Source organism: Pinus tabuliformis, chromosome X (genome assembly GCF_031772625.1).
Source record: "Pinus tabuliformis cultivar Carrire ecotype Pingquan chromosome X, CPIR1, whole genome shotgun sequence".
Classification (NCBI taxonomy): Eukaryota; Viridiplantae; Streptophyta; class Pinopsida; order Pinales; family Pinaceae; genus Pinus; species Pinus tabuliformis.
The window spans coordinates 1,274,204,110-1,274,224,494 of NC_142308.1; the positions used below are offsets into that span (position 1 = coordinate 1,274,204,110).

General features: G+C 37.5%; 1 protein-coding gene across 1 annotated transcript in view; it reads right to left on the reverse strand.

Annotated features, from left to right (window-relative positions):
* LOC149144640 (CBS domain-containing protein CBSCBSPB3-like) overlaps nt 1-20,385 on the reverse strand; it is a 63,629-nt gene that overhangs the window by 34,196 nt on the left and 9,048 nt on the right. The window contains exons 5-7 of the mRNA XM_089452996.1: nt 7,705-7,783; nt 7,433-7,546; nt 7,215-7,281 (exon numbers count right to left, since the gene is read on the reverse strand). Coding sequence (XP_089309122.1) covers nt 7,215-7,281; nt 7,433-7,546; nt 7,705-7,783 — 260 coding nt within the window. The remainder of the gene's footprint in view (nt 1-7,214; nt 7,282-7,432; nt 7,547-7,704; nt 7,784-20,385) is intronic.

Consider the following 20,385-nt stretch of genomic DNA (forward strand, 5'->3'; position numbering starts at 1 on the left):
GTCTTCATAATTTATATATTATGTAAAAAGCAAAAAGAAGAAAAAGAGGAAAATAAATTTTTATTGATGTTTCATTAGTTAAGCATGTTCTTTGTGCTTCTAGGATTTTTTTAAATGTATTTTTGGGTTAGTCCACCTCGAGAAAGCCAAGTCGACCCTCTTGGATGACGAGTCGGCTCACCCAACGAATGTGTCTTTTCACATGTTAGAACAACTATATATTGGCATATGTCCTCCACCCAAATGGCAAGCAAGTTCGATGGTTTTCTGTAATGTGTTCTGAAGCAATGATATGCAAAGTTCTAAAGGCTATATATATGAATAAGAAGTGCGAGCTCTTGGGCTATATAAGCAAGCTTTCTAGGGCAAAAAGATTTGAAGTATGTATATGTTAATCACCTGTGGAAGAGGATCTGAGACTATTGGAAGTTCCCTGTGAAAGATGGCTTGAAGAATGCTAAGTTTTTTTGTGATTAATGGACTGAAGAGATGTGAGTTCTCTATGGAAAATGTTCTGAGATGAAGAGGAAGTTCCCTGTGGCATGTGAGCAGAGTTTGATGAAAATTACAATGATTGATATTGATATTATTACATGTGACTAAGATGATGAATTTGGAGGGCTTGACTTGGCTTCTTGGAGGTTGGATTTGGGTCTTGGATTTCTCACTTTGATCTGATTCTATAAGAAGAGAAGAAAATTTATGGGTTTCCCCCCTTGTGGGGTTTTGGCCTTGGCTTGGAGAGCCTACATCTTGTGTTCTTTGTTTCTTGTGATCTTCTTGATTTATATTTTGGTAATTGCTTGATGAAATAAGAGAACATAATAATAATAATAAAGCCAACAAATTCACAAGTAATTACCATGACAGAGAAATCAACCCTAACTCATAAAGCCTATTGATTTCTCAACATGGTATCAGAGGTAAAGTTTGAAGGAGGCTTGAAGATCACATTCTATTGGCATTTAAATGGTTATCAAAGAATCGAAGACTAATGCATCCTTGAAGGTCTTCAAATCTCTCTCTGTGGTTCTTATTGGAAGAATTTATGTGGCTTTTATTGTTGTAGCTTCTTATGTCTCTGTGGATTGAACAAGATTCTGGGCATATAAATGATCTCTTATCTTTATGACATGAAGTAGACCCTAATCTTTGTAGGTTTGTTCAAGCTCTATTTTTGTGGCTCGCTTGATCCGCATTCTACACTAATGGCTTGCACTCTATACAAGGCTCGCTTGTAGCATTGCATTACATCTCTACAGTGGTTCGTTTACATAATGGCCCGTTCACACATAAGCTCATCTATATAGCTCAATCTCAGTGGATTGTATTGTTCCTGCGACTCTAATTTTACAGAGTAGCTCACTTTCTTACCTCTGCTATGATCACTATCGCTCATATTATCCCTTATTTTTTCATCTTCGCTCGTATTATCTCACTTGCATGAGGTTAGCATTGTTATGGCTCACATTGAATTTCTTCGGGACTCGCATTATCTCTACAATTCTTTGTGCCACTTAATGAGTCTTTATGGATCGTTGATGTAAGACAATAATATCGATGAATGAAGACATGTTTGTATACCTGGAGGCATGACAATCATATATATATGACTGTGACTTGGAAGATCCCTCGTTTTACAGTAACCTTGATTTGGTAGAAACCCTATATATAACAATGATCTTGATAAATGTCATTGATGAATGACATGGTCGTAACTCAGTGCCGTAAGGAGTTTTGAGGGACATGACAAAGTCTGCAAGGAACAGTAGATGCATATACAAAACAGGTAATGCTCATTATAAAGGACAAGACTGTGACACCCAAATTCTATGGTCAACCTGAAGTAATCCAAAACAAAACTTATGAATCAAATCTCTGAGATTCTTGTAGTATAATCCGAATTGGAGAAGCAAATCAGCACAACAAATGGGACCTATGTGAAAGGTCTATGGATCAACGTTTGAATTATGAAGACCTTCAACACAAGACCGAAGCAATGAGTTCTCACCATAATCAAAGGTCGAAACTTTGTAAAAGGCTATGCGAAGATCTTCTCTATGGCACTTCAATTATACAACTGACGAACAAAGGATAGAAGTGTGTTGAGATCTAAAGTGAAAGAAACCAATATGAATTATCTCTAATCCTGAAGACTGTAGCATTGGAGCTCTATGGATGGATTAGCTTATCCTTGTAATATCAATACTTGAGGCAGTGACGCTATTCAATAGAAGAATGAGTGACATAAATGAAGCCTATTTGAAGTTTGGACTAAAAACTAAGTTGGAAATCTCAAACTTGAAGAAAGTTATTCTATATACAAAGAACAAATATTTGGGATATGTATGGCATATAGCCTCAGAAAGAGAATGAATAATTGCATAGATCATCTGAAAACTAAGACTTTGTAATCTATGGAAGTACTATATCTAAAGGCCTATGAAGCTTTGTTGTCTCTCAAGGAACAAGACCAGATCTCTGCAAAGAAGAAAAGGTAAAATCAAAGAGTTACGTATAATTTTTGTGCATTCCATGATCTATGTAAATTATAATCTTAAGTTCTTTAGGTCATGATGATGATCATAAAAAGGGTCTACATAAATATAGGATAGAGACAGTGACATGTAAGAGATTGATGTTGCATATAAATACTAGGTCTTGTAATCAAATGAAATGGATAGATGCAATGTCAAAAAGTATCTTTAGGGTTTTGTAGCATGCTAGTAGAACTTTGCAATGCATGGATGACAAGTCTTGATAACTATGAAGGATCTAGGGTTTGCAACTATTGAGTTTATAAACCCTAACGTATTTGGACTAAAAGTAAACCCTATCTAATCATGTTCACTATTAAAGGTTTATCTAACCTTTGATGTTCTTTCATGGTCTTCTAATAAGGGTTGCAAGTCAAGACAAGACTTACCTAAAACTTGACTAGAAAAAGGGCAAAAGTAGAAGAATGTGGCAAAGCATGAAGATGAATAAGCAGAGAACAGTTTGAAGTTTGCATCAAGGAAGTCGATTAGAGGACAAGAATTTCACTTACCTCAAATGAGGAGGGAGTTGTAAAGACTCTGATGGATACGATATTGAAGCTTGTTGATTACATTGATTGATGATTGAAAGCTATAGAGCATGTAGCAAAACTCTGTGGTAATATGAAGATAGACCATTCAAAGGAATGTTGACCTCAAAGGGAGCAAGAACCAAGATTTTGAAGAATCCACATCTTGACTAAAAGTTATTACGCTTTGGCAACTCCGATAATGTTAGGATATGGTTTGGCTTCCTGAAAGGACTTATTGCAAAAGTATGTGAAGAAGCTGTAAAGATAACTTGTTTGATGATATTATACCAGTTGTTGTTTTCGGTGCACATGGTTTGAGTGGATGGCACTAATGATGGCTCGAAAGAGCATGAGGATATCGTTATGAAAGGATGGAAGGCATGTGCTAGCAACTATAAGGAAGTTTTGCTCCTTGAAAATGACAGATGAACCAATTAATGACATAATTGGATCAAGATTGTCAAAGACGCAGGAAGCTCATAGTTTGATGTCATGTGATGTTGTTAGGAGCCAAGAAACCCCGTTATAAAGATAGAATGTGAAAGAATTTGGCTCCATAAAATGTTTGGCATCCAAGAAAGTTGAAGACAAGAATGATATGATGATGTGAGATAAGGAGCCCTGCAGCTACTACTAATATCTCCACAGAAGAACAAGTAGTTGATGAATGAGACAAGATGAAGCTTATGGTATGTCTCCCTGGTTGAGAGGGAGCAGGGATCTACTCCCTATTTGAGAGGGAATGAGGATTACCTCCCTAATTGAGAGATAGTGACAAAGGACATTGTATTCTCCATGTGTCATGCACTAGACTAGGACAAACAGTCGTAAATCTAGTGAAGGCACTGGTAGGGAGAATGAAGGATTGGATAAGCATTTGGGACCAATACTCCTTGAGGATTTGGAATCCAAGATAGGAAGTAGTCCCTTGGACCGATACTCTTTGAGGATAAGATAGGGTATCCAAGATAAAAGTAGTCGAAGAGGACCAATATTCTTTGAGGATTGGGAATCCAAGATAAGAATAGTCTTGTAAGAACACATACCCGGTGGACAATTGGATAGGGTATGTGCCTTGAGAGGCTATGGTATTGGTGTCCAAATATATGCCTTCCAGCATTGTGCTATAATCTAGTGGAGAGTTAGAGCTTCTTAGTCAAGGCATTGCTATATTGAAATTCGACAATGTTCGTTATGATGTTGATGTTTGATGATGGCTTACTAATCTAACTCTTCTTATGAGAATATTTCCATTTGAGAGTATCCTTGACCGGTCGTGTAATTACGAATACCTCTCTAGTTAAGAGGGAGTGTTGGAAAATGTCATTAGGTTCGATCTTCATAATGTGTATCTTATGTAAAAAGCAAAAAGAGGAAAAAGAGGAAAAAGAAAATTTTATTATTGTTTCATTAGTTAAGCATGTTCTTCATGCTTCTAGGATTTGTTGAGTCAAAGTCCTATTTGGACTTCTTGTAAAGAAAAAGAGAAAAAAAAAAATCAATGTATTTTTGGGTTAATCCACCTCAAGAAGCCAAGTCGGCCCTCCTGGATGACAAGTCGGCTCATAAAACAAATGTGTCTTTTTGCATGTTAGAACAACTATATATTGGCATACGTCCTCCACCCAAATGGCAAGCAAGTTCGATGGTTTTTGTGATGTGTTATGAAGCAGTGATATGTGAAGTTCTAAAGGCTATATATATGAATAAGAAGTGTGAGCTCCTAGGCTATATAAGCAAGCTTTCTAGGGAAAAAAGATCTGAAGCATGTATATGAATCCCCTATGGAAGAGGATCTGAAACTATGTGAAGTTCCTTGTGAAAGTTGGTCTCAAGAAATGTGAAGTTTTTATGTCATTTAATGGACTAAAGAGATGCGAGTTCTCTATGGCAAATGTTTTGAAATGAAGAGCAAGTTCCCTATGGCACGTGAGCAAAGTTTGATGAAAATTACAATGACTGAGATTGATATTATTGCCTTTGACTAAGATGATGAATTTGGAGGGCTGGACTTGGCTTCTTGGAGGTTGGATTTGGGTCTTGGATTTGTCACTTTGATACGATTCTATAAGAAGAGAAAATGTTTTCTGGGTTTTCCCCCTTGTGGGGTTTTGGCCCTGGCTTGGAGACCCTAAATCTCATGTTCTTTGTTTCTTGTGATCTTCTTGATCTATAGTTTGGTATTTGCTTGATGAAATAAGAGAACATAATAATAATAATAATACCAACAAATTCATAAGTAATTACCATGACAAAGAAATCAACCCTAACTCATAAACCCTATTGATTTCTCAACATCCCTAACCAATACCCAAAAAATATGAATACCCCAACAACAACCCCTACAAATGGTCTTGCATACAATACACCACCTCGCTTTGTAATGTTCCCAACCAACCACCCATCTATATCAATCCCAAACCCTTCAAGGATCCAAATCATCTATTACTATCTTCAAGCTCTACTGTAACAAAGCCAGTGATCTAGAAAATATGAGGGCTAAATGTCTCAAAAGACTCAAACTCAACACAATTATTCTTACAACTCATATCATAAATCTCTTAAACTATGTTTATTTCTTCATTTTCTCCCTTCCTAGAAATCACAATCATTTATTCCATCCCTATATCTAGAAATCAAAATTGGCCAAGCAATATCAAACCATCATGATTGGACACATATGACTCAATGCCACAGATTTTAACTTATATTTCGAAGTACAAAAAGAGCCGAAGACTAAGCAGCTTCACTCCTCCTTTGTGGACAATCCCTTTTGATATGGTTCCAAGACACCTACAAGGTGTTCTTTTGGAGCTCAAGGTTCTAAGACTACCCAAACTTAATGATCTCCTTCAAAGTGATACTTTATGAGATGCTTATTCAATAGGTTTGTGCCAATAGGCAACACTAATGTCACACACAATACCACAATAATAATGCAAGGGTGCCTCATGGCACACACAATACCGTGACAATAAAGCAAAGGTACCTACTTCCACCCTTACTCTATGGGATTTATATTGATGAACTAGATAACTTCCTTTCATAGACAATGACAACCTTGAAAAGAAAGGCTAAGATTGCCCTCTTACACGCTTCCATGAACCCTTCTCTTATCTATGGATTTGAGGTCTGTAACCCATATATCAGGTAAACATGTTGGAGCTACATTGGGATGGTTCTAGTATTCTAGTATTCAGTCACACTAGACAACTTTTCCATTTATTATTGCCTTCTTTTGCAATTTAGAAAGGACCCTATTCCAATTAGTATGCATGGTTTTTCACAAATACTAATAAAAAACTTAACTGTGCTAGTTTTCAATATCAAAAATGCAACTCTATTTCATTCATATTAAATATCTTCTTTCCTCCCTAACAATCCAATTGAAACTATTAAAGCGTTGGCCTCTGCCTGCAAAAGAAAATGTGACACCAATTTTTTTCACAAAAAGAATGTGCTTAAAGGCACGCAGTAATTCCTCACCATGTACTCACTGGTGGAAATAACTATGCAATCTTAATAATCCAGCAGATACAAAAGAATACTTGGATGTTGTTGAGATGGGCACATTATTCAAATCATCTCTGTATGTTTTATCTTATAAATATAATGGGTATCTAGAACTCTTATCACCAAAATACAACCGTAATGACCTCCATTCCATCCCTTTTATATTGAATAGTTTATAAAATTAATTGAACTAACTTACTAGGTCTCTCATCATTTAAATATCATATTCGATTTCAAATTTTATAATGTTTGATTTCAAACTTCTGGAAGTTATATTTTACTGAAATCCCAATTTGACACATTTGTATTTGGCCACTGCCAGAACAGTCAAATTTGTATTCACACTATTACATCTAGGTAAAGTATGAAAACAATAACCATATGAAGTAATCAATCTCAGTCATTAATTTCTGATACATCTCAAAATGGTTGTGTTTTGCCTCAAGAGCCCCTAAAGCGACAGACATTTTTGTAATCATAGAAAACAAGGACAACAGTTTACAGTGAAACTAAAACACAACACTGCCAGAATTTTCTAAAGTTAATGCTTGACTCAAACAATTTTCTTTTTCGTCAGTTATAGGTATTTTCTGAGGTACAACATAAATCATGGTTACAGCTTGAACCAGACCTTTTCAACGAGGGTTGATTCTGGATAAAGGTTGTGTGCAACAATCCGTGTAAGCAAATCTTTTGAACTGCATGGTGATTGACATATATGTTTTAGGATTACGAAAGAAAAGATAACTAAATTAATGAAAATAAAAATAAAGCATAACATCATCAAATTGCATTGGTAAGTGAAAAAGAAATTCTAACATTTGTAGGCCATCAATAAGTAACACATACGTTAGAATTCCTTGAGGCTTATTCCCAGTTGTGACGATGACTGAATTGACTCGAAATTCACGCATCTTCTTTGCAGCCATATACACAGATTCAGATGGTGAAACTGTTGCCACCCTGATGAAAAGAAAGTTTGCATTCATACAGATGGTTAAATTATGTATGCTTGAATTACAAACTGAAACTAACAACCGTATAATTCTTATGACATCAGCCTAAAAAAAATATAGTATTTTGTCGGTTACACTACAGTTACTAAGTACAATGTCACCAACTTTGTATTTTCCGCGATGACTGTTGATAAAGTGGGCCTGAATATTTGTTCCCGTAGTGTTTCAATAAAAGAACTTGGAGCTGCACTACAAAATCAAAAGGATATGTAAGTAGGACACCAAGATAAACAACTAAAACAAAATCCAAAAAAATAAAGGTAAAATTCACAAAATAACACAATGCACTTTGGGCTAAACAAGTACATATTACAAGTAATATTAACAAGAAATGTGTAGAGATGTCATTTGTACGCCAGAAACCAGTATGAATTTTTTAGTGCACTTAATAAGGAAACTCCTGCTTTATTCTGTACATAAACAGATCTTGAATGGCAAATTTTTGGGTCTAAATATCAATTAAATAAACCAGTCTGATTAACCGTAACCAGGGGTTTCATATAATTTAAATAGTAAATGAAAAGAAATTGTGTGACAATCCAGGCTGTGGAATCAAATCACTTGTGATTCGTGAAGAACACAATTTTAACTTGACGTAATAATGGAGAAAGTTTAAGAAAACATGTTTTGAGCCATTTTTAACACGCTTGAAATATCAGTTAGAAAATTTCGATAAAATTACATCAATTTTTCTATGGCCTTAAATATTCCAAGGGCAACCAATGTTTACTGAACTGATTAAACATGTAGAAATACAACAACAACAAAAGCGCACCCTCGATTAATTAATAATTGGAAAAAAATTATGAATAGTAAGTATTCTATATTTATGCTCTTTAATCACTTGATATTATCAAATTGAAACAATACCCATTTTAGTTTCATTGTCAAGAAGTATGCATAATGCACCCAATGCAGGGAATCATTCTTTAGTGAAATCTCTTATATCATTGATTGCTTAATCTCTTCTATTCATTTGACCAAGAAGTGTGCATGATGCACCCCATGTACGTTATCATTCTTTAACAAATTTCTTTTTTATCATTGATTTATTCCTCTTCTATTCATTTGACCAATCAACTCATGGGAACAAATTGCTCCTGATGACTAATGAGAGTATTACTTCCATTGGCTACTCACTAAGCTATGGATCACATTGGTAATTAGTGTTGTTTTTCCCTCTCCTACTGTGATACTCTTTCTTTCATTTTCTTGACCAAGAAGTGTGCATGGTGCACCATGTTACCCACCAAAGTGGGTGACCCTATAGGAGAAAAAAATTCTCACATTCTTTGCATCCAGTGGGCCAGCCATGCAGCCCCTGACAGCCACCACTAGCTAATGACGTGCCATTTAATCTCCGCCACCTGCATCAATCATATGCTTCTCACCCATCCAACAAGAGCACATGGACGAAGGTGGGCTTCCAATCAAAAGGTACTTCATTCAATTTGCAATCAAGTGCTTATGCTTGTTTGTATTTGGGCATTTGAAATGGATTATGGGGTGACCTAGAAAAAGGAGGGGCTTTGACCGTGATCTTGTTCCCTCACCTTAAATGGGCAGTTAATCTTCGGTCCTAGTCTAGTGGGACATCCCCTAATGGCCCAATGGGTATAGGAGGGACACTACTCGGGAAGCCTCAATTGAGATAGTATGTTCCCTCTATCCCTATTCCATACTTACCACTTTCCATCTTACATTACAAGCCCATATTACGCCTCCATTCTTCGAGTTCAATTGACCACTAGTTCTCTAGGATTTGGCACCCATACATCCACATACTTGGGTAAGGTCCAAAACTTTGCCCTAGCAAGCTGATACAACTAAAAGAAAAAGAAAGAGCATATTATGGCCACAAATAAAATAAAAAATATCAAAATGCAAAAGATGGTCGAGACATGCACATTAGCATGTGGGCAAAATCCTAGCATCAACTCTACCTCACTCATTATGGCCATTACCTGGTTCCTAAGCACATGATGATCAACTACATCATAAAAAGGAACCCTTGCATGTCCCAACCCCAATGGGGAATGAGTTGCCTCATCATTAAAGGGCAATACAACTATTATACATCATTCAAAGCAAGCTCTAACCCTTTGAGCTTCAAGTAGTGATACAAGGAAAAATCAAGCAAAAGTAAAAGGCGCACAAGAGGGGTGGAAAAACAAAGGCCAAGTTGGTAACTCATGCATCCACGATTGCTCCCTCCTCACATCTATACACTTAGGATGTGGATCCCCATCATGTTGGTCCCTTTGACCATGGCACTTGGCGATGAAGTCTTCTCCCCTCTATACCATCATTATTAGCTAACACCTATCAATTGAATGGTGCACTAAGGAAATGTTCCTTCCCTTGGGGCAAGAAATACCTAATAGGGTTGTCCTTTAGCCACTCCTACCTAGGGAGGAAATACCATTACGAGCTCAAGGACCCAATTTTGGAAGGGAAGCCTTTTTTGAAGTATTGAATAGCCCTTTACATTCAAGCTCAATTCACATAGATGCAAAAATGAATATTGTCCCTGATGACTGGTTGCTTTCACTAGAATTTATGTTGTGATTGTTAGGTGGTGCAACAGCCCATGACCTCCATTACGAGCTCAAGGACCCAATTTTGGAAGGGAAGCCTTTTTTGAAGTATTGAATAGCGCTTTACATTCAAGCTCAATTCACATAGTTGCAAAAATGAATATTGTCCCTGATGACTAGTTGCTTTCACTAGAATTTATGTTGTGATTGTTAGGTGGTGCAACAGCGCATGACCTAGGCACCTTACCCACAGGTACCTAGGCCCCAAAGAAGTATATTGGCACCCACAAGTGAAGCGTTGAGAGCCTTAGGTCTCCGAACAGTAGCAACACATCATACCTACCTCTGGGCACCTCCTTCACCTAAGACGTTCTGCCACTTTGCACTACATTTGACGATTCTTCGAGATGATACACCTAGACCAACATGCCCCCAAGCCGACCTTAACACCTTCTGAAGGGTGGCAGTTGATTCAAGGCCCAAATGTATATGGTCTTTCCTCATAAACTTGGGAGGGCTAGTAGCACCTAGAAAGCCCTCAATGTTGGAGCAGAGATGGACGTTATGAGCAGTTGGAAACCCAAAAAACCACCTTTTGGTACCCCAAGTGGATTTTTGGGACCACAAAGGGATATTGGTGGAGATTTGAGGACCAACCCTGAAATGATGATTTTTAGAGGCTTCTACACCACAATTGGCACTCGAAAGCCTCAATGCTTGCCACTTGGAGCTCATTTCATGGATGACATCAACTTTATGAGGCCTCACAAACTTGGGAGGGCTAGTAGCACCTAGAAAGCCCTCAATGTTGGAGCAGAAATGGACGTTATGAGCAGTTGGAAACCCAAAAGACCACCTTTTGGTACCCCAAGTGGATTTTAGGGACCACAAAGGGATATTGATGGAGATTTGAGGGCCAACCCTCAAATGATGATTTTTAGAGGCTTCTACACCACACTTGGCACTCAAAAGCCTCAATGCTTGCCACTTGGAGCTCATTTCATGGATGACATCAGCTTTATGAGGCCTCACAACTCACATGTGTGGGCTTTCATTTGATTTTATGTCTAAGCTAGTTGGGTTGGCTTGTAACCCAAGGTTCTATTATGATTTTACTTGTCTTTTAAGGGATTCTAGGCTAATTAGAGACTTGTCCTCCTCATATAAATAGAGGAGAGGACTTTTTCATTTCTCATCATCATCACTTGGACATTTCGGCCTCTCTTAGGATAATTTTGACCTCTTGTATCTTAGCAAGATGTGACCTATGGAATGTACTTTGCATGTTGGAGCTATTTTCTTGACTTTGGAGAAGTTATCTTGGATCAATGATGGATTATTCAAGCATTTCATCTTGTAGGTAAGCTTTGTTGTTGAAGAAATTTTCATTTGATGTCTAATGTATGGAATGCAATGGTTATTTAAGATTTTTTTCTAGTGTGCCCTAATTTGTTGAAAATCTATTGCATGGGATCTAGATAGCCTCATTATGCATTAGTCATACATGGATTGTGAATGGCAGTCCCTTTGGGAACTCATGATGTAGCTCTCCCAAGTGCCTTTGATCTCTCACAAAGGTAATAGTTAGGGTTTTGGTTGCTACAGCACCAAACATACTTACTCCTTCGCAAGATCTAGCCAATCTCAAGCATCCATAAACTCCATCAACCCAAGGACTAAGCATTGGCCAAGTTCTTTTGGTGATCAACCCACCTTTTACCCATAAATTTGAATTTTCTTTCTCTCTCTCATTCGGCGCTCTTAAGGCCAAGTGACCAAATAGAGCTTATTGTAAATTTGCTAGGAGAAGTTTGGGTCTTGGAAGGTCTCAACATCTAAGGTTGAGTGGTTACCTCAAAATCATTCCCCTTTGGTGTCCATTCCTTCCATTTTCATCCATAATTTCTCTTTCCCTAGTTGTTTGCCCTAGGATGTTATAACTTCAACTTGAGGGCTTGTTGAAGGTTTCATGTGCCTTTATCTTGGTAATACCTATTATTGGAAACCTTTTCTTGGCATCTTGACCTTGGGTCATCCCAACACAAAACATATCAATCAAACCCTAGGTCTTTCATTGTCTCAATTTGGCCTCTACTTAGAAAGTAAATTGCCCCTTCTTCATTGTTGGAGCCTTGTACTTAAATTGTGCATTTCCCCTAAAAGCCTCGCAGTCACCTTATACCATTAGGCATAAAACATCTCTTAGGTGACTTATCTATCAAGACTCCTCCCATTGGTGAAAATCCATAAAGAGCAGGGGGTAGTAGTTGTGGTGACAATGGGCTACTTACTCATTGTTATCACCTAGTCTACTGATTGCCTTCTAGGGTACCCCTCCACAAGGCTTGCTAGATTTTGCAACAACACAACCCACATACGTTACCATTCTTTAACAAAATTTCTTTTATAATTGATTTTTTGCCTCTTCAATTCATTTGACCAATCAACTCATGGGAACAAATTGCTCCTAATTACTAATGAGAGCATTACTTCCATTGGCTACTCATTAAGCTATGGATCACACTGGTAGTTAGTGTTGTTTTTCCCTCTCCTACTATGCAATACACTTTCTTTCATTTTTTGCCAATCTTAATTTTTTTCCTTTTTTTGAATATGCGTACAATCATGCATTGAGACCAAAGTTATCAAAGTTAGCCAAACCATCTTGTCAAAACCAGTTCAGGGGTTTCCAACAAAACCAATGGGTCCATCTAAAAGTCATTGGTTCCATGTGAAACTAGCCTTTTTTGGTTTAAACCAACCGATTCAATACAATATCATAAAGAGGTGCTCAAGGCCCACTTAAACCACTTCAAAAAAGAAAGATTAATAATAAAAAATAAAGACCTAATTCTAAACTTAGGCCCTTTCTACTTAATGAGGTCCCCCACTCTAGTTGTCTCACACTCTTCACTTGATCGATTTGGAATTTTTGAGCATGCGAATTTTTGAGCAAGTGTTCATCTTTATTAGCATCATTCTTCCATTGTTTTGGAGCTATTGTTTTGTTGATTCAAAGTTCAAATTTGAAGTCTTCACTCGGAGCACTTGCAAAGTTATGTAAAAGATTAAAATTACTTCTATAACCCTACTTATTTTTACAATAACATTGTTGTTGTTTTACTAAAAATCAATAAACCTTAGGGTTGTCTTTAAAAATTTGTTGGTTAAAAAAATTGCGATGGCTCCTTAGAGAAGAGGGATCCAACATGGGAGCATTACCAATTGATTTCCCAATAAAATTATATGCAACAATTGTCAAAAGGAAATCAGTGGGGGAATATCCACAAGTTGGAACAACACTTGTCGCACATGTAGAAGAGAATGTAAAACCTTGCAAAGCTAATGAACTAAAAGCCTAGATGCAAGCTTGCCTTGTTGCCTTCCAAGCAACAAAGTCAAGACAATGAGAAATAATTTTATGATTAAATTGTAGAGTCTAATAGTTATTGATAAAAACTTAGTACTTTGTTTATTATTGGCTTCTAGAGGCCATTTCAAGCACTTTTGTTTCTTCATTTTGGTTCAAGTATGGATTATATGCACCCTTATAATGCTACTTGCTATATACATGAGAAATATTTGCATATTTGTGTCTAATGGTTTGGATTCACATGGATATCACTGATTTTCTTTTATCAAAATTTGAATATTTTGTGCATTTTTGGTCAACCGAGTTTTTTTTCAATTTTTTACTAGTTCAAATCCAAATTCAATTTTTGGGGTCAATCAATTCAAAACTGATCTAATCCTCATAACAATGATTGAGACATATAAGTTATGACAAGCTCAAAGCCCTAGGGGTCAACTCAATTGACTAGTTCTATGCCATCAGGTGCCCAATTCAATCCCCCTAAATGAGGCACACTAATCTACAATAACAAATATACTAAGGACACCATCTACGAATATGGGGAAGAATACCTTGGATTTCCTCACAAGGCTTTCCTCAAAAAAAAAAAAGTTATGACAAGCTCCACCTTCACATATTAAATTGAACTAAAATGTTGCTCAATTATTATATGCAATTTTTTTAAAGTCTCTCATTGAAAAATACCTATACTCCATTCATTTCAACTTTCATTTTACATCCACCTGTTGTTAATATTGATAGTAACATTTAATGGGTTACACTCTCAATTTACTTTACTTCATTCAAGTTCTTATCTTCAACAACCAAAAAATATCCCACCAAATTACCACTTCCACTTCAAAAGTAAGGAGATCAATACCATCACCACTCACACCTACAAAGAAATTTGATTTTCAAGGTCATGATTTGGATTGAAATAAGCTCTCTAGCCTGAAACTAACAAGAGCTATAGCTTCTTAGCCATTTTTAAGTAACAATGCTTTCAACATGACTTTAGGATATTCCATCCAAGATGGACTTTCTAAAATACACTATTAGGCCCATAATTTTATGTAACTCTGATGTCTAGGAACCTAGTTTGTTAAAGTATTATTGACCCTGTTACCCACCATTTTGTAAGTGATATCCTTAGGAGAAAAAATATCTCCAAGATGGTCCTTAGTCGACAACCCCTTGCAGCCACCAACTAGCTCATTGTGCCATTTCTCCACCACCTAAGCCAGCCATGTGGTCCCTCACTTATCTGTCACGATCGTATGTTTGAAGGTGGGCCTGTCGAACCTAAAGGTATGCCTTGTCATTTGGTAATTGAGTATTGTAGTTTGCTTATCAAAAACACTTTTGGGCATGGATTAATGGGGGATTCAACGGAAAGAGTGAGCAAGGTTTGTGCTCTTGTCTGCTAGACCTCTTTTGGATGTTAACCTTGAACCCTAGTCCCATGGGATCTCTTTTACTGACCCTTGGGATTTAGGGATGGTACTACATGAGAAACCCTGATTTTGGTTGCATGGTCCTGCTCCCTCATCCACATATATTACTCCCCTTCCACTCATTATAACCCCATTCATCATTTCTCCCACCTAGGTCCACATTCCTCCACTGGGTCCACATAGGGTTAGCCTTCCCCTTTCCCTTGCCCACACCTTGGGTCGGGCCTGGAATGATGCCATGAAGGTTCATGCAGCTAAAAAGAAAAGTAAAACCATAATTGGCCACATTCAACAAGAAAATGTACCACAAAATGCAAAAGATGGTCGAGACACACACATTTAGCATGTTGGCAAAAGCCAATAAATGAGCTCTACCCCATCATCATGGCCATCACCTTGGTTCCTACAGGCCCTAGATGAGCCTCCTTTATCATTCAGGAACCCATGATTGTCCCAACCCCTGGTGGGCAATGAACCGCCCTACCTTAAAGGGGGTATCCACTGCTATATCTCACACATCATGCTCTTATCCCTTGAGCCTTAAGCAATCAATTAAATAAAAATTATAAAAGGCAAAAGGCATATAAAGAAGGGTGGAAAAATCAAGGCTGAGGCACCTCATGTACCACGATTGCTCCCTCCTATACATTATATACTCAAGTGTGGGCTTCCCTTTTATTAGCTACCCTTGTACCCCAGCATGTGGCTCAGGGCTACCCCTTTTCATCCCCTACTCCATTCATCTCTTTATCACATGCCACCACCCTTTAAAGGATGTACCTTGGACATACTATCCCCTTTAGAAGTAGAAACCACCTAATAGGATACTTGGTTAACCCCATTTGGAGCTTGGAGACATTAGCATATGCCAAAGCCCATTATGGAAGGGCATGGCATTATGAAGTGCCCACCTATTGTCCATGGTTTGTAAACTCTTTTACTCGATTTGCTTGATGACTTGTTGTACTGGAAGGCTAGGGAACGCATTGGATCTTATGCAAGATCGCAGGCGCTCTCCATTTTGGGTTTGGTCTCCCTATACGAGGTCCTAACCATCCAAAGGGCTACATTGGCACATGTAGGGTGTGTGTTGAGAGCCATGGGCCTCCACAGCAGTAGACAACACTCCATGGAACCCTATAGATGTTCAGAGATTGCTCGAGATTCACCTATTGAACGAGGAAGATGCACCTGGTTCATCTTTGCCCAGCCAGCCCCACAATTGTACCATGCACTTGACAGATGACCCAAGACTTGTATGTTGATGTGGCATCACTTACACCATCATTTGAGCCCTTACAAATGGTCTACAAGCATATTCGACTTACTTGGAGACCCATGAGGTCACTTGTGTGCCCTCACACCCATTGGGAGCACCACAAGTTTATTATGTGGAGAACAAGGGGCCAACCCCTTGTCCATTAACTTTTGGGAGTCCTATTCATCATTATGGCACTCGTGGACTTCATCAGGCTTCTTAGGGGGGCCAACGACACGTATTATTGATCATTCGACCTCTTGAGAGGCTTGTTATTTTGTTTATGAGCTAGTTTGGTGGGCTTGTCACCAAAATTAGTGATTTGCACATTATTTTTATTTTAGGGTTAGTTTTTGCACATTATTTTTATTTTCGGGGCTAATCTAGGCCCAAGTAGCTAAATCGAACTCATTAGGAGTATATAAATACAAATGATGAGAGTTCATTTCTCATCATCACTTGGTTTGGACTTGTATCTCTCTTGAGATTTTCGCTATTCATTCTTAGTGGACGAAATTTTGGAGCATGGATGAATTTTGATGTATGGATTATCTTTTCTTATCTTGGAGCTTCTTAATTGGCAAGTTTATTGATGGTTGGATATATTCTCTTACTTGTAAGTACAAATTTAATGCTATTTCTTCTTTTACTTTGTCACATGCATTGATGATGAAATTTTCGCTATACTAGGGCTAATTGTTGCATGCATTTACTGCGAAATTGTGGGATTATGTTTCTATATAGCATCTCTTTATGTATGGGCCATGTATGTTGAACGAATTCTCCTAGGGATAATTCTATGACTGAATTTATCTTGACAAGCCATCTTACATTGCAAAACAAAGTGTAAAAGCATTTAAGGTCACTCTCTTTTGCCCTAATGACAAGCAAAGTTGTCCTTGAAGCCTCCTTGACCTAGAAACAAAGTTCATTCTCATATTCTTCTTGACTTCAATCTCCCTAAAGGATTAGGCATTGGTCTACCATAAGGTGATCACTTAAAGAACCATTTTTCTTCACCTCTCCTTCTTTATTCAAGGTCTATCCACAGTAGGGCTCCTCGGGCATCATTTTCCTGACAAACCACCCATAGAAAAACTTCAATCTCTTGGCCTCTACTACGTTGATGTGTCTCCTAGGCCTTCTCCAAATTTGAGGGAATTCTGACGGTGTGGTTGTGAGATATTCCAAGCCTTAGCCTCGAGATTGGATTTTGCCCTAAGTTTCCCTAGGCTAGTTCCTCATAGGGATCATTTTGCACCTTTAAATGAAAATCACTTCTTTGATCCCCTTCTCCTCCTTGTTTAGGTCAAGTCTATCATTGGTTACTAAACTCCTTCCTCTTGACCTAACCTGGGTCCATTTGGTCCCGTGTGGTCCCATATCTTATCAAAGTCAACTCTTCAAAAACCACTTGGGAAACCAAGTTCCACAAGGATTTTAGGGTTTAGGAAGCTCCTTTACAAGTCACATTCCCTAAGCCAAGCCCTCGAATCCCTATTCCCCTTTCCTAGAGAACCTTGCACCTTGCCTAAAATGCAAGCAAGTCCCATTCTTGAGTCTCTCCTAAGAAAGGATCATTGAGATCATTTCACATCCATCTTAGTTGATCTATTCTTCATAAGTGATTCTCTATATATCAAGTCTCCTCCCATTAGTGAAAGTCCATAAAGAGTAGGAAGCTTTAGTTGTGGTGACAGTGGGCTTTAGCTTCATTGTTGCTCTTGATCTAGCAAAGTGCCCTTTCAAGACCCCCTGCTAGTTTGAGCAATAACAGGCCTAAGATGGAGAGAGTTCACATTCCCATGCTTCACTACATCATTAGATGTAACGAGACCATTCACCAACATATTGTTCATGCAATATTCACAATTCACCCCTTCCATGCCAAGGCCACTTTTGAACTAGTTTCGCTACTTCGTCAAATTTAGAGCTTTGTTGATTCAACCATCAATAGAGGTCGATACCCTTACATTGCAGCTTTGTTGATTCAACCACCAATAGAGATTGATACCCTTACATTGTAGCTTTGTTGATTCAACCACCAATAGAGATTGATACCCTTATCTTGCAAACTATTCTTTGAACGTTATTACCTCGACCTATCCATCCCAATGAGCACATTGCTAGTTTGTTAAGGTTCCCTAACCTATTACAAGTTGTGAGCATCTCAATGGATAGATTTACTGCATTCCAATACTCTTTGGGTGCTTTTAGCCAACAAATTTTGAACAAACAAGAGTCAAACAAGACCACTAAAGAAAATATTTATAAACAGTTCATTAAAGCAATTGGTTAGATCCAACTCACGGGGTCAAACCCAATATGGCCTTTATGCAAAGCATTTCATGAAGCTAAGGGACAACCTCCTTGTTAGACTAGCTTACACACTTCCCCAATGGATGCATGCACTCAAAACCCCTTTAAACAAATACCAAGTTGGTTCACATCAACTTTAAGTGGAAATCGATCACCATATCCCACATGCAAACACAGTGTGCCAATAATAAAAGCATTACCACCAACAATAATAAGACCATTTTTATTGACAACAATAACAACATAACCATCAACAACAAAGATTTAATTTTCTATAGTCTTACTCAAAGAGGAAAACAGAGAAGCATCTTTAGCCATGTATTGGGTACATCTAGAGTCAACTATCTACTCATTTTTAGAAGCATGAGCATGCAAAGCCTGAGAAGCATTAATAATGAACATATAGTTATTTGCCTTGCCCTTTGAAACTTGGTGTTACAAGTTGATCCACTATCCAATCTTCATGTCTCCTTAGGAGAAAAAATTAAATCAATCTGAAAAAGATTGATTTAATAGACTGAAAGAGACTGAATAGATTGTTTAAGTCAATCTGAAAAAGATTAAGCTACTCATCTAGTTGTCTCCCTTCACCTAGCCTTCCTTTTATAAGTTTGATTTATTGAAGAAATCAACAACCCTAATCTCCAAAGTGATTAATGGTTGAGATTAGATCTCAACATCACTTGAGATCAACAATTGAGATTCATCTAATTCACTAATGCAAATAACCTTTGCATTTCATTAGATTAACTCACTTTATCTTATAAAAGTCAATTACTTAAATAATTAAAGTAATTGCTAAGGTTAAGAGTCAATTAGGTGACTTCCACACACCTAAACATTTATGCATGTGCAAAAGTACCTACCTGAGCTACTAACATCAACATTCTACCAAGAAGTCTTGTCCATATGTCTCAATTTCCAACCATAACAAGAAGTCTTCTTCTTCCTACCTTTCTTAATTGATGCTTGATCATCATGCTTCTTCTTCATACTCTATTTGACACAATCCTATTCTTTCTCCTAATTACCTACTCAATCGATTTCTCCTTGTAGTGTTGTCAAACTTTGCCTTTGGTAAATAGGTTTTTTATAGCTTAACTTCGAGTTTGCTTTCATCAAGCAATTTTTCTTGTGCCTTAACAAACCACATATGTAGTCAAAGGATTAACCCATTACCAATTTCTTTTCAAACACCCAACTAGCACAAAATCTAAAATAAAATACATATAAAGTGTCTTCAGCTTCATCCAAATCAATTCTTCGAGCTGACCACCCTTCTTTAAAAAACTAGTTCTACATTCACTCACTTTTAACTATAGCACCTTCATGCAAACCAAATAATCTTCACTTATTTCTAAAAAGAGGATTTATAGAGATCAACCCTTTCTCAATTTGCATAACCCAAATTTCATCACTCTTGTCAAATGAAGTCTTCAACTTCTTTCGAATTTGATTACGGAAATAAATCCCATTCATATGAAAGCAAGTCTCCTTGAAGATGTAAGTCATTATAACTCCTACAACATCATCCTCATTCCCATTATGACAAACATCTATTGATCATCTTTCGATTTATGGAATCACAATCTTCATTCACTACCAAAGACCCTTGCTTTTTAATAATGTTTCCATATCTTGCACCCACATACCATAATTGTAGCCATTCAAAACCACAAGCTCTTGCTTAAACCTTGTTACAACAAAATCTAGCACCCACAAAAGTGTAAAGTCCTAAGAACCAAAGTGTCAGCTTTGTATAACTCAAAAAGGCTACCTACTATCACCTCAACAACTCTTCCCCGCACTTTAGGTTCTCTTCTCTAACACAAGGGAGCTTCCTTAGAGTTAGGATTATCAAGGCTA